General features: G+C 49.1%; 1 protein-coding gene across 1 annotated transcript in view; it reads right to left on the bottom strand.

The window, feature by feature from the left end:
• LDAH (lipid droplet associated hydrolase) overlaps positions 1 to 14,201 on the bottom strand; it is a 248,684-nt gene that overhangs the window by 190,002 nt on the left and 44,481 nt on the right. Inside the window, exon 3 of the mRNA XM_088480275.1 lies at positions 6,842 to 6,976. Coding sequence (XP_088336401.1) covers positions 6,842 to 6,976 — 135 coding nt within the window. The remainder of the gene's footprint in view (positions 1 to 6,841; positions 6,977 to 14,201) is intronic.

Genomic DNA, 14,201 nt, shown 5'->3' with positions numbered 1-14,201 from the left:
ACCCTGCAGGACCCGTAGCACCACCGCCAAGTCCCAAGGAGCCACAGGAGGCACGAAGGGAGGCTGGATCCTGAGAACACCTTGGAAAAAGGTGTGAACATCTGGCAGTGTTGCAATCCGACGTTGGAACCACACGGACAAAGCGGACACATGAACCTTCAGAGAGGCAAGAAGTAAGCCGAGGTCCAAACCTGATTGAAGAAATTCCAAGATTCTAGAAACTCGGAACACCTGAGGATCATAGTTTCTGGACTCACACCACTGAAAGTAAGTGCGCCACACCCTGTGGTAAATCCTTGCAGAAGCAGGATTGGGTGCCCTGAGCATGGTACCAATAACTGAACTGGAGAAAACCCGAGACCTCAAGACGGCTGTCTCAAGAGCCACGCCGTCAAAGACAGCCGACCCAGGTCCGGGTAAAGGCAGGGCCCCTGAGACAACAGGTCCCGACGCTGAGGAAGAAGGTACGGAGCATCGATGGAGAGGCTCCTCAGATCGGAGTACCAAGGATGTCTGAGCCACGCCGGAGCCACCAGCACGACTGTGCCGCCATCCTGCTTGAATTTCTGCAGGACCCAAGGAAGCAGGGACATCGGAGGAAACAGATATGCCAGGTGAAACGTCCATTTCACCGACAGCGCGTCCACCAGGCATGCGCCTGCGTCTCTTGTCCTTGACCCGTAAATGGGCAACTTGTGATTGTGACAGGAGGCCATCAAGTCCAGCCTCAGCAGCCCCCATCTGTCCACGAGTAGCTGAAAGACCTCTGAGTGAAGCGACCATTCCACGGGATGCACGTCGTGACGGCTGAGGAAGTCCGCCTCCCAATTGAGGACTCTGGGGATGAAGACCGCCGAGATCGCTGGAATGTGGCACTCCACCCAAGCAATGATGCGAGACACCTCCGACATAGCTGCCCGACTGCGAGTTCCTCCTCGGTGGTTGATATATGCCACCGTGGTGGCGTTGTTGGACTACACCTGAACCACCCTTCCGTGAAGAGCGGGGCCGGACGACTGCAGAGCCCTGTGTACTGCCCGCAGTTCCAGGATGTTGATGGGGAGAAGAGCTTCTTCCGCAAACCACCGACCCTGAAGCGACAATGAGCCGGTCACTGCCCCCCAACCCCGGAGACTGGCATCCGTCGTGAGCAGGACCCAGTCCGGGATCCAAAAGGGGCGCCCCTCGACCAGATGAGCTGTCTGAAGCCACCAAGCCAAAGACTGCCGAACCTCCGGGGACAACACCAGCATCTGAGAGCGGATCCAGTGAGGTAATTCCGATAGAATCAGCCCCTGCAGGGGCCGGGAATGGAACTGGGCAAATTCCACCATGTCGAATGTCGACACCATGGACCCCAGAACTCTCATAGCCGAATGGACCGACAGGCGGCAACTGCTCAGGCAACTGCGTATCCGCAGCTGTACGGAGGAGACCTTCTCCGGAGTCAGGAAGATCCTTTGCTGATAAGAATCCAGCAGGGCTCCCAAATGAACCATCCGCTGTGATGGAATCAGGGAGGACTTTTTCCAATTTATCAACCACCCGTGTGCTTGCAGGCAAGCGATCGTCAGGCGCAGATGTTGAAGCAGTACCTCCGGGGAGCTCGCCAGCAACAGGAGGTCGTCCAGATACGGCAGCAGCCGTACATTCTGGTTCCGAAGATGTGCGGCCATGACTGCCATCAGGGGCGCCGAGAGGGGGGGGGGGAGCGGGTACAATTTGCCCGGGCTTCCAGAGGGGCCCGGGTCCAGCGCCGCCCCCCCTCCCTCCTCACTATCTCCCAGCACACAGCATGTGCTGAGATGCAGTGGGAGATTGCTGTGGCTGCTGCTTAGCAGCCGCGAGCAATCTCACACTGATCGCGCCCCCCCTGGCTTTGCGCTGGGCTGAGGGGCTCGCAGCGCCCCCCTCCCCGGCACGCAGCGGCGCTGCACATGTATACTTTTTAATCGAGGGGGCGTGGCCACGCCTCCCGCGATTAGGCCACGCCCCCTCTTTACCGGGGCCCCGGCAAGGCTCTCAACGGCCCTGACTGCCATAACCTTTGTGAATACCCTCGGTCCGTGGAGAGACCAAAGGGTAGCGCCCGGAATTGATAATGATGCTGATGGATAGCGAACCTCAGATACCGCTGGTGCAAAGGTGCTATCGGAACATGGAGGTAGGCGTCCTGGATATCCAAGGACACCATGTAATCCCCAGGTTCCATCACCACAATGATGGAACGTAACGTTTCCATCCTGAATTTGGGAACTCTGAGGACTTTGTTCAGAGACATCAAATTGAGGATAGGGCGATGAGAACCATTGGGTTTCTGCACCAGAAACAGAGTAGAATAGTATCCCGTCCCTCGTTGTGATTGAGGAACGGGAACAATGACCCCTGCTTTCAGCAAGGACTCTATAGCCTCCTGAATCTGTAAAGCCTTGGTCTTGTCCTGAGAAGGACTCGTGCAGAAAAACTGGTGGGGCGGTCTGTGTCGAAAAGACAGGGCGTACCCCTGGGAGACCACTTCTCGAACCCAGGCATCCGTGGTGGTATTGTGCCAGCACTGGGCAAATTGAAGAAGTCGGCCTCCCTCTCTGGGGTCCCCCAGAGGGAGGCCTGTCCCATCAGGCAGAAGGTTTATCCTCCTGCTTGAAAGAAGGGCGCCTGGCACTCCAGGCCTGCTTCTTGGGCTTAGAGGCGGTCTTGATCGCCGACTTCCTCGGGAAGGACTGACCTTTTGCCTTGCCCTGAACCCGAAAGGACCGAAAGGCAGAGCTCCGTACTTTGGTAGGTGCAGAAGCCAAAGGGAGGAAGGCTGATTTAGACTTAGCCAGAGTATCCACTATTTTGTCCAAGTCTGGACCAAAAAGCAACTCTCCATTAAAAGGTAAGGCCTCCAGGCCCTTTTTGGAGTCTGCGTCAGCTCTCCAAGACCGCAGCCACAAGGACCGACGTGCCGACACAGCTGCAGCCGACACCCTAGAGGTCAGCAAGCTTGCATCCAACGATGCTTCCCCAATGTAGGAAGCCGCATCCCTCATTTGTCCTATCAATGCTCTCTGGATATCCGGAGCATCATCCGGAAAGGTATCCTCTAAAGCGTTGGCCCAGCTCTCGATGGCCTTAGCCACCCAAGAGATGGCCATGGACGGACGGGCCACAGCCCCAGAGAGAGAGTAGATAGACTTTAAACAAGTCTCCACTTTCCTGTCCGTGGGATCTTTCAGGGAGGAGATCGACGGCAAAGGCAATGTAGCGCTTTCAATTAAGCGGGTGACATGGGAATCCACCACAGGCGGAGTTTCCCATTTCCTGCAATAAGCCTCAGGAAAAGGATAGTTGGAAGCCAACCGTTTCTGCGGTTGGAATCTCTTGCTGGGCAACTGCCAGGCCCCCGCCATATGATCCGTCAACTGGCCGAACAGGGGAAACAGTCGAAGCTACTTTGGCCTTTTTAAAATTAGGGTACTTCGACCTGGGAGCCGGCGTATCCTCCTCTATATGAAAGATGGCCCACACCACCCTAACCAATGCCGGCACATTAATGGAGGACTTAGCCTCCACCTCCTGGGCCCCTGCATCCGAGTCAGAGTCCTCATGGATCTCTCTGTCATCCGAAGACACGTCTGTGAACTGCGCCGCCAGTGAATCCGGAACGGGTCGCTTGGACGCCTTTGGGGGCAAATCACTGTGCAACATTGACTGAAAAGCCGATGACGAGGCCGCCAGGCTCTGAACAAAGCTGGAGAGGACATAAACCCAGGGAGGGGGTACCGTCTGAGGATACCCCTGAAAGGGTACCATTGACTGCTGCGTCACCGTGGGAGACTGCACGTATACAGGCAATCCCGCATAAGGGCCCACAGTCTGAGACCCGGGAGGAGACTGCACCAGATGCGTAACCCCGGGGAACGGGGGATGGTAGGCTGGGGCAACGCCCTAGAAGGGACCGCAGTCGGGACCGCAAGCCGGTCCGCGATCGATGCCAGCACCTGTGTAAACATCGCCCAAGGAGGATCCTGTGCCACCGGGGGTTTAGAGGGACCATTTACCAACTGGCACCCCCCGCACAGACCGTCCTGAGACAAATCCACCCCATCAACCCCTGCCGAACAGCGCCGGCAGGAAAACAACACAGGAGCCGCGGAGCACTCATTCTCCTCATCAGACATGACACAATAACTTTTGCAATAAAAGTGTATCACCGAAAAGAGGTGAGGCGTAAAACACCCCCGCACTCCTACGTATGCAACACAAACAGCCCACAATATGGTACTGTGTAGCACACCACTGTATGTGACGGACCTCACAAATACGTAGATCTATATAAGTGAGATACACAGAAAGAACACCCATCTCCCACGCACCTGCGGGCCGTAGGAAAAGGAAAGGGATAGGTATAGGCTGACAGTAAGAATAAATAAGCACAGACAATAGCACTAGCAAAAGTCACATACCATGCAGAGAATTTATAGTCACTGCACCTTTCGCTACAATCAACCTCCCAGATTCAGTGTCTGGGAGGGCTATAGCGTTGCGAACACTGTCCTTAGCAGGGGAGAGGTACGCAGGGGGACCGGTCCACTGGATACCGCCTGGGAGTTCTGCGTTGCTGCCACTGAGAAGATGGCCGCCGGAGAGCTCTGAGGAGGAGTGGCAAAGAGATATAACAGCCCAGCGACGCCAGCACGCATGAGAGAAGGCGCGCTGGGCTGAGGGGAGGAGCCGCTAAACCAGGGAAGGCTGCCTCCCCTGGCTAGTGATTAACCCCAGGGACGCTGGTCCCTTCCAGCACTTATTCCCTGGTGGTCCAGCGGTCACGCAGGGTATTCCATAGCAGGGGGAGCCCGCCGCCGCTACTAGCGCCGCCGGTCTGTCCCCAGAGACCGGCGGCTGAAGACTGCATTTCATCCCCGCGTGCAGCGCTTACCTGGTCCCGTAGAATCCGGCAGCAGTCAGTGGGAGGTCCCGGAGTCACGCTAGTTCTGACTCCAGGGTCCCGCTGTGATCCCCAGATCAGTACTGGCGTCGCAGCGCCAGCGGGGCTGTTGGAGCGGCAGCGTGGACGTCCAGATGTACAGTCTGATGCTGCTGCTCTAAAGAGTAAAAATATATAAATAAAATCTTCTTTAAAAAAATAATAAAAAAATAAAGCTTAGGGGCTGCTTATGCAGCCCCACTGCCAAGGGTGACCCGACTCCGGCCGGGCACCAACTAAAACTGAGGTGCTGTAGCTCGGGGGCGGGGTATAGAGGACGGACCCAAGTGCATCCTGGGAGCAGCAAAGCTTTAACTGCGTGGTGCCCGTGGATCCAGATCCAGCTATACCCCAAGGTCAACCCTGTGGACCCCCTATGGACCCTGAAGTAGAAAGGAGCAAATTGCATAGCTCGCAGAGCTGGCCGTATATGCAAGAGGTGTCCAGTATGCGTCTGAGTAAATGATAAAGTAAATGATAAAATAAGTAATAAGTACACAATGCATACACAATATAATACATTACTGGACAGTGTTATTTAGAACTAATAAAATTGCATTCACTATACTATAAATACACACATCCATCGCCTACCTCTGGCTGTTTGAAAGATACCTCCAGCATTAGGCAGAACAACACAGAATACCGCAGTCCCCATAATTCTCAATATTATTTACAGAAAAGTCAATGGCACTTTTAAGACTTCAGTGTAAGCAAAAGTTGATAAAGATATTTTAGAACTAGTGGAGTACAGACTTACTGTATATGTTATCAGCAAGGTTATAACTTCTCATATACTGTGAACTTGGTCCTCACAATTTCTAAAGACAGTCCCCCCCCCATCAGAACTCTCCCCTGTTTTGTAGATAACCCTACTTTGACAGTACATGCTCTAGAGCGCTGGTATTGCTATGCAGATGGTACCCAGGGGAAAACCCGCTCTTCTTGTTTGCCATAATCTTATTTAAATCCAAAAAAAACAAGATCGTCCTCTGTCTTCATTTTAATAAGATAATGGCAAACAAGAAGATGTTATTGTTTATTGGTCACCGGTTAAATTATTACCTTATACTAGAAACAGTAAGGATGATTTAAATGTATTGCCCGGGTGAGTGCTGCATCTGGAAGAGAGAGTAATAGGAGTGGGGGGCACCGATGCGCTTTCTCGCACAGGGCACCAAAATGTCTAGATACGCCTCTGCGGTAACGAGAATTACCCATCAGCACCAGTTCAACTAAGAGTCATGGAACAGGAGTATGGTATCAGGCGATTCTCCTGTATTAATAAAATGAATGCTACAGCGCTGACATTACACAAATAAACAGCTTAATATAATAATCATAATAATAAAAACACAGTATGACAAATAATATAAAAGATAAAATATATGGGTATGTGCAAACTTTTTTTTTTTAAATAAGGTATAAAATCCATATTTGGGACATCGAATACTGTGCAGAACACAGATTGCATGTGGATTAGTAACCATCCGGAGAATTCCTGGTCAGATGAATCGGGTGATGTCCGTTTGGTTCCTTTAGCAAAAACTCTGCAGAATGAGGGTTACTCAACAGAGCTTGCTAAACCCGGTTACTGACTATTATCCTCTTGGTCAGACCGGTCAATGATGGTGCAATGTGGCGTGTCCCAATAGGGTGGTGATGGCTGGGCGCGTTTCGCTGTGGCAATCGCTTCACACCTTATTCAGCAGCACTTGCTGGATGGTAACTAATCCACATGCAGTTGGTGTTCTGGAGCGAAGGACAGTACGGCAATACTGTTTGTGGTTTTCCCACATCTTTATGTATATTTCTATAATGGTTACACATATGTATGCAGTGGCTCAGAAAATGCAATGCGAAAGATCATACCGTCGGTCATGTCCATCCCTGCAGGAGGTGAACAGTGGCCCCCGTGGCTGAGAGCCCAGACTGGAAACTGTCTGTTGAAACCGCAGTAAAGTGACTGCATGAATGTTCTGTAAAATCCAACTACACCCGGATTACCTAAACAGACAGAAAACGTAGATTACCATTTGCAGTCATGAGATCTATACAGTGTAGTAGTCACGTCACTGACTCCTGGAAAGAAAGTAGATAGCAAAATGGTCGCTGCAGGACATCTAAATGGGCGCCTCAGTTAAGTCAAACATAACAAATTTCAACCAAAAATACAAGCTGGCTGTTTCCACATGGATAACGCACTTATTAGTATCAGGACTATTTGCCAAAAGCTGAATTCAGGAGATATCCGCTAAGAAACGCAGAGTTCAGCAGTCTCCACAATTCACAACGGGGTCTGCGGCCTGGGGCAGTTTATCAAGTTCAGAAAAAGGCTAGTTTTCCGCTGCTTGGCCCCAATACATACCGCCATCTGAGGATGGCATTAGGCGCTGTAGCTTATAGGATCAGTATCGCCAGATGGGGACCTTCACTGTGTGGCTGCAATAAAGACACCAGGTCAGAAACCGGACAGTCATTCCAATAAGCAAGCTGCAAAGAAGATTGTTACTGGGGTACAATAGTCGCAGAGGGTGCGCTATGCCGCATGAGTGTAATGATTAATTGCTCTGTTAATTCATCTACTATTAATGTGAAGAACGCTGAGAACAAAACTTAAGTAATGAGGCAAAAAATGTGGCTATTGATAAATAGGCCCAAAATATATTACTCTTAGGGGTCTATTTATCAAGCAGTGAAAAGTGTGGAGAAGTGGACCAGTGGAGAAGTTGCCCATAGCAACCAATCAGCTTTGACGTAGCATTTGTACAGTCTATAAAATAACAGGTAGGAGCTGATTGGTTGCTATGGGCAACTTCTCTACTGGTACACTTCTCCACACTTTTCACTGCTTGATAAATAGACTCCTTAAATCTTTATTACAGTATAGGCTATGGAACTGTATAATCTCATGTGGATGTTAATTATAACATACATATTTAAATATATACATTTAATATATTACACACGCGCGCACACACACACACACAATCATCCATTTCTTACTAAGTGGTAAAATTGTTACCCAAATGACTTGCAAGAAGGGTAATCATTGGGGCTCAGATGGAAGGAGACTCACAGGTCTGCATGTCAGTAAGCGTAATAATGTCACTTTCAAGTTCTGTTTACAGTGACATTTGTGACAACCCATCGGCGTAGCCGGGCTCCGAAAGTGCCCCATGGTGATCCCGCCCCCTAAGGGCATGACGTCACGCAGAGCGATACAGAGCTGCCGGCACCGGGAAGTGCAGCACTGTGCAGAGCATTTTGCGAATGCTCCGAGCGGTTGCACAGACTGCAGGACTCCTTCCAAGAGCATCCAAAAGACACTTTGGGCGATACTGGCTGCACGTTCCTGTTACAGGCACCCTGCTAGCCAGAAACAAGGACCATGGGGCTAGAAGTTGGCGACTCGCGAGTATGTCATGTGAATAGGAGGACATAGAGACCTTGGGTCTGATTCTGAGGTGGGCACCAAGGGAAACAAAAGCAAGTAACTTTGAATCTTGGTAAAACCATGCTGCACTGCAGGTGGCGGCAGATGTAAAATGTGCAGAGAGATTTAGATGTGGGGGGGAGGGTGTCCTAACTGACATCTAAATTGCTGTGTAAAAATAAAGCTGTCCAGTATTTGTGGGCTACATGCAAAAGCATCCTGTATTTACATTGATATTAATAAATAAATAAATAAATGTATTTCCCCACCTTACAGTGTAACACGGTTTGTCCAGGTGAAGGGCCTGATTTACAGGAGGACGGAATGGTGATGTTTGTGGACTTGAGTGATTTTGTTTGCACCGCACATGGCTATGAGTCGCAATGAACATGTGCCGGGATTGGTTACCGATGCCGCTCACAGTGAGATTCCAGACGCAGAGTGAGTGACAGTCAGTGAGCATTTATGAAGGTAGCCGGGTTGGTGGCTATACCAATGCAGGCTTTTCATAGGTGTCTTTACCGGCAATAGTGTCTGTATACGCAGCTGCAATGGCTCTGGCGGCTTACTTCCGACGTACATTCATTGCAGCCCTTGGCATGGTGTGATCGATGTGCAACCGATGGTGCGTCTTTGTACGCAAACAGTGGATCAGAGAAGGCGTCTCTGCACAAGACCCGGTTGCTGCGGCATTTGCGGATTTTCGCAGCACCACAGAGTACGGATACAAAGTGCCGACGGGGTTTAACGTCCACCTCTGAATCAGACTGAAAAGTTACTTGCTTGTTTTGCTTTGGTTCCTCCAACTCAGAAACAGCCCCCTTATTTTTTGTATCATGTTTGTACTGCTGACTGATTCTATTACATGCCGATGATGGCCTACATGGTACAGAAAGAGTCTGATGGAAGTAATGGCCAAATCTTCAGCGTCTACAAAAAAGCCTAAACATCAGATTGCTTTTGTGGAATTTAAAAGGCTCCATAAACCGCTGAAATGTCTCCGAGTGCCCAGTCTGCCCCCAGAAAAGTCAGGTTACTATTTTGCCCATTTGTGCCTTTTGGAGCAGTATGAGGCACATTACAGTGACCAGCCCACATTCAGCCAGCTGCACCCCACATCCGTCCTGCTCCATCCATCACCCTAAGCAACGTTCTCGCCCCTAAACCGGCAGCACTGCGCCTACACATTTTAGCAAGTTCGTAAATTTAAATTTCTGTTCAAAAAAGCATTGCAGAGACGGCAGTAACCCACAAATAGCACATGTCTATACACACTCCCCAATGGACAGAACTGAATAAGAAGGCAAACAGTATATCTTACACAGACAGCAAGTGGATATTGGCGGTCACTAGAACCGACGCCGTTCAGTCACGAGGAGTCCTACCTCTGACATGTGCGACTGAGTGAAATTGCTGTGAATCCCAAGGTAAAGGGGGCCCCAAGCATTGTCACACAGACCCTAAGGGGCCTTTTTTGTCAGGACAAAAGTCTGAGTGCACCCTTTACACCTTTGTATTATTGCACTTTTTATTTTGCCCTGAGACACAGGTGTATTGATTCCAGGCTTTCAAAAGAAAAAATAGTGGACACAAAATCAAAACTGCCATATTGCCTTATGCGTTCCGCCTAATACAAGTGGAGGTGTTTTTAAAGACACTGTGATAAATCACTGCAACTTGACAGGATATAATTTGTCTAAGTGAAACAGAATGGTTTGCAATTGAGACAGTAGTAGACAAGTGACCTTACTGTTTAGATTGCAAGGCCCACAGCGTAGCTCACCCATGGACTCCCTGTGCCCACCACACCCCATCGCTAAAAGTCAGTGCGCTTTGTGGATTTATTTTGGCTAGAAAGTAGTTTTCTTGAAGTCCACAAGAGCGCTTCCAAGTCTTTTCAAATATTTTGGAGGAAATGTTCGGCATTAAATTCTCATAATGTGAAAGAACAGCTGCTGACCGCGGCTGAATGGAAGCGAATGTGAGAGAGGTTGGTGGTGGGGTGTGAGGTGACCACATGAAGAGGGGCAAGGGGGCTTCATCTGAAAGTAACACGCCCGCACAATGCATTCGTCTGTTTACTGTCAACAGCTCGTGCTGACCTCTAAACAGCTACCCTTCCCCTCAACAGTGCAATTACAATATCCACTTTCAGCCAGGCGCAAAACATTATTACCTCTAGGTCTAAGAGCGATCTAATTTCTTGAAACAAATAACACGCCCTGGGGAGCTCTGACAATTCCTCGTGGCCTTCGAGAAGTTCCCAAGACCCAGCAGCCATCAGTGAGAGTAAGATGTGTTTACAGGCCACCTGTCGGGGTCCAGGACGAGCCATGTACAGCTGATCGCACCTGTGACTGATGCTAGTTCCAGTTAAAAGGGTTTTTTTTTCCTTTTTTTTATTGTTAAATATACCCCCCACACCGTCTCCTTTCACTTTGCAATATGGAAAGTTTAACCCGAGAAGGAGGTTTTTGTATTATTATTTTTTTAAAAGCACAAAAATCCAACTAATTCCAAACATCTGTTCAAACACAGAAAGCAAATGACGGTGTGGTCGTTTATTAATCTGTCAATTATACAGAAGTAACTTATTATTATACAGTAAAAAAAAAAATCTAAAAATGTGACAAATAGCAGATGAGATTATGGGTCATATTAACTACTGAATAAGTCAGACATTAAAAAAATTTAAAGAAGCTTTTTTCTTGTACATTTCCCCCCCTTCCCCCCATATCCTTTCCACGGGTCAAAAATAGTTTTTCTCCAATATGATATTGACAGGGCCGCAACTAGGGGGGGGCTGGAGGTGCACGTGCCCTGGGTGAGCCGCTGTACCTGGTGCCAGTGACCTCCAGCCCGGCGCTGCAGAGAGGCTCCAAGCCGGACGTCCGCTGGTAATATTTATTACCAGCGGGCGCCCGGCTCCTTCTCTGCAGCGACGCGGTGTAGCCGGAGCCGGAGGCTGGAGTTCTCTCCCGAACTCCAGCTTCCGGCTCTCCCCACGGGCACTATGGGGGAGACGTCATGACATCTCCCCCATAGTTCCAAGGACCAGCCGGCGGACCGGACGCGACGCTGGATTCAGGAGCGGGGTTCAAGGTAAGTATTTTTTTTTTTTTAATAAGCTGCACTACAGGGGCATTATTATGGGGGCAGGGGCATTACCACAGGGGCATTACTATGGGGGCATAGGCAATAAGGGGCATTACTAATGGGGCATGAGCACTACAGGGGCATTACTATTGGGGCATGGGCACTACAGGGACATTACCAGAGGGGCATTACTGTGGGGGCATGAGCACTACAGGGGCATTACTGTAAGGGCACTACAGGGATATTACTATGGGGGCATGGGCAATACAGGGGCATTACTATGAGAGCATGGGCACTACAGGGGCATTACTATGAAAGCATGGGCACTACAGGGGCATTAATATGGGAGCATGGGCACTACAGGGGCATTACTGTATGGTGGGCACTACAGGGACATTACTATGGGGGCATTACAATATGGGCACTACTGCAGGGGGAATTACATGGGGGGCGCCAAATTACGGTCTTGCCCCTGGTGACAAAAATCCTAGTTTCGGCCCTGATATTGACTTTGTTTTTTAAATTATTTTTACATGATGTAAGGTAGAAGTTTTATTAAAAGAAATGGATGTCTGAGGGGCAGATGTACTAAGCCTTGGACAGATATAAAGTGAATGGCTTTTACACTTTCCTACTCTTACTATACCGCAGTTGGTCCGATCACTGTCTTCCTCCCGTAATCTGTCTGCCAGTATATACAGTATAATTAACGTTTTCTTAATATGTTTAGTACATATAAGATGCTTCCAGAGGCGTCTTTCCAATAACCATACCTATCCTGAGTCTGGCAGAGAGAAAGTCCATACGTATTATGGTTTGTGGGAATACCCTTTAGTTACGATATTGCTGGCACATCACTACAAGGTGTTTCACTCGCCCCAAAGTTTTTGTTATAACTTTTAAAGCAATTGATGTGTATAATAATTGAAATATAAATCTATTCAATTAATTGTCTTTGGCAGGCCTTTATCGACTTACGGTAGTTTTCCAGTACGTCTGGACAATAAACAGGCGTTATTCAGCTGTGTACCGGTTCATAACGGCCTGTAACGCACAGACACGATGAATGTGGACGCCTCAGTACGCAACCTCACTGTCAGAAGCGGGAATACCTACTGACTAGCAGCGGCGGCTCCAGAGGTCAGACTGCAGCGTCATCCAAAATTCAAATAGGGGAGCTACACCAACTGCCATCCTCACTGGTTGTATCCTCGCTGGCAGTTGGTGTGTTTCCCCTATTTGAATTTTGGAATGCGTTGCTGACTAGGGTGGGGAACAGCTGGCCTTCACTTCACACATGCGTGAACAGCTGGCCTGGATGCTAATGGCGAACACTTGCTGTGACTTCCTCGTGTTTCTCATAGACCAAGGTACTTCTGTGTCACATTTCACAAAATGACGTCAATTACTTTAAAAGTTATAAGAACACTTTGGGGCCAATAGCGAGTGAAACATTCTGTATGTTCCATTTACTCCTAAATGGGCAATATTGGGGATATTTCTAGAGGGTAAAGGTGCATACACACGAGACGATACCTTTGAACAATATCGTTCAACGATATAGCGTTCATATCGTTCCGTGTGTATGCAATGAACGACCAACGATGCGTGCTCCCCCTGGACGATACCAATATCTTTGGTCGTCCGTACATGCAGGCCAATTTGAATGAGATCTTCAAGGATTGCCTGTTCAGATATGTGGCAGGATGACTTCACTGAAAGATATGAGTATGTGTACACCCAATATCGTTTGTCCTGCACTACAGAGAAATTTAAAAGGGAAATCGTTCAGAGATATCGTTGATGCAGCACATCGTTCCGTGTGTACCCGTCTTAAGGGAGTGACAGAGAGAGAGATCAAGGAGTCTATGTAATAAGCCTTGGAGAGGGATAAAAGTAGAGAGAGATATAGTACCAACCAATCAGCTTCTAACTGTCACTTTACAGGCTGTGTTTGAAATATGACAACCAGTGATTAGTTTGTACTTTATCTCCCTCTGAGGTTTGATACATCTTCCCCAATGGGAGGTAGAACACTGCTGTTGGCTGTCAGAGCTGTGGGCAGGAAAACAATTTCACAAAACTGGACGGGACCTGGGCCCCCACAGATGTCCTTATTTTTGGAGAAATTATCCTTTCTGTTTAGAATGGACAGATATTACTACACAGGGGCCCTAATTCAGAGCTGCTCGTAAGCAGCCGCTCGCTATGAGCGATGTTCGCACAACTGCGCATGCGTATGGGTCGTAATGCGCATGCGCAAACCAGTCATTGCAGTCAGAAATCGTGTGCTCGCAAAACAGCGAGAGGCTGCTAATTTGATTGACAGAATGTACGAACGCAGGCGTGCCTAATGGTCAAAAGGGCGTTTAATGGGAGTGCATAATTAGTAAAGGAGCGTCATCGACCACGTCACTTGGTTGTCTTTTAGAGTGAATTGCTAGCAGTGATTGCGGTAGGAACAACCTACCACAAGCACTGCGAGCAGTTCAGATGCCTTTTCGATGTACCTGATCAAATAAATACCGGAGATGACATGTGATGCGAACGGCAAAGTGGCGTCTTTACAAAATAGCGAGTGCATTTTTCGTTCGCTCGCTCAGACATAGAGGCGTCAACAAACCGCAAAGAGCGGGTGCTCAATTTAAATAGCCGGCCCCTTTTTTGGAACGACCGTCCGCAAATAGCGTCCGGCTCTGA

Source organism: Taudactylus pleione, unplaced genomic scaffold (assembly GCF_031769625.1).
Source record: "Taudactylus pleione unplaced genomic scaffold, aTauple2 ptg000252l, whole genome shotgun sequence".
NCBI lineage: Eukaryota > Metazoa > Chordata > Amphibia > Anura > Myobatrachidae > Taudactylus > Taudactylus pleione.
This window is presented reverse-complemented; position numbering and strand designations above follow the sequence as displayed.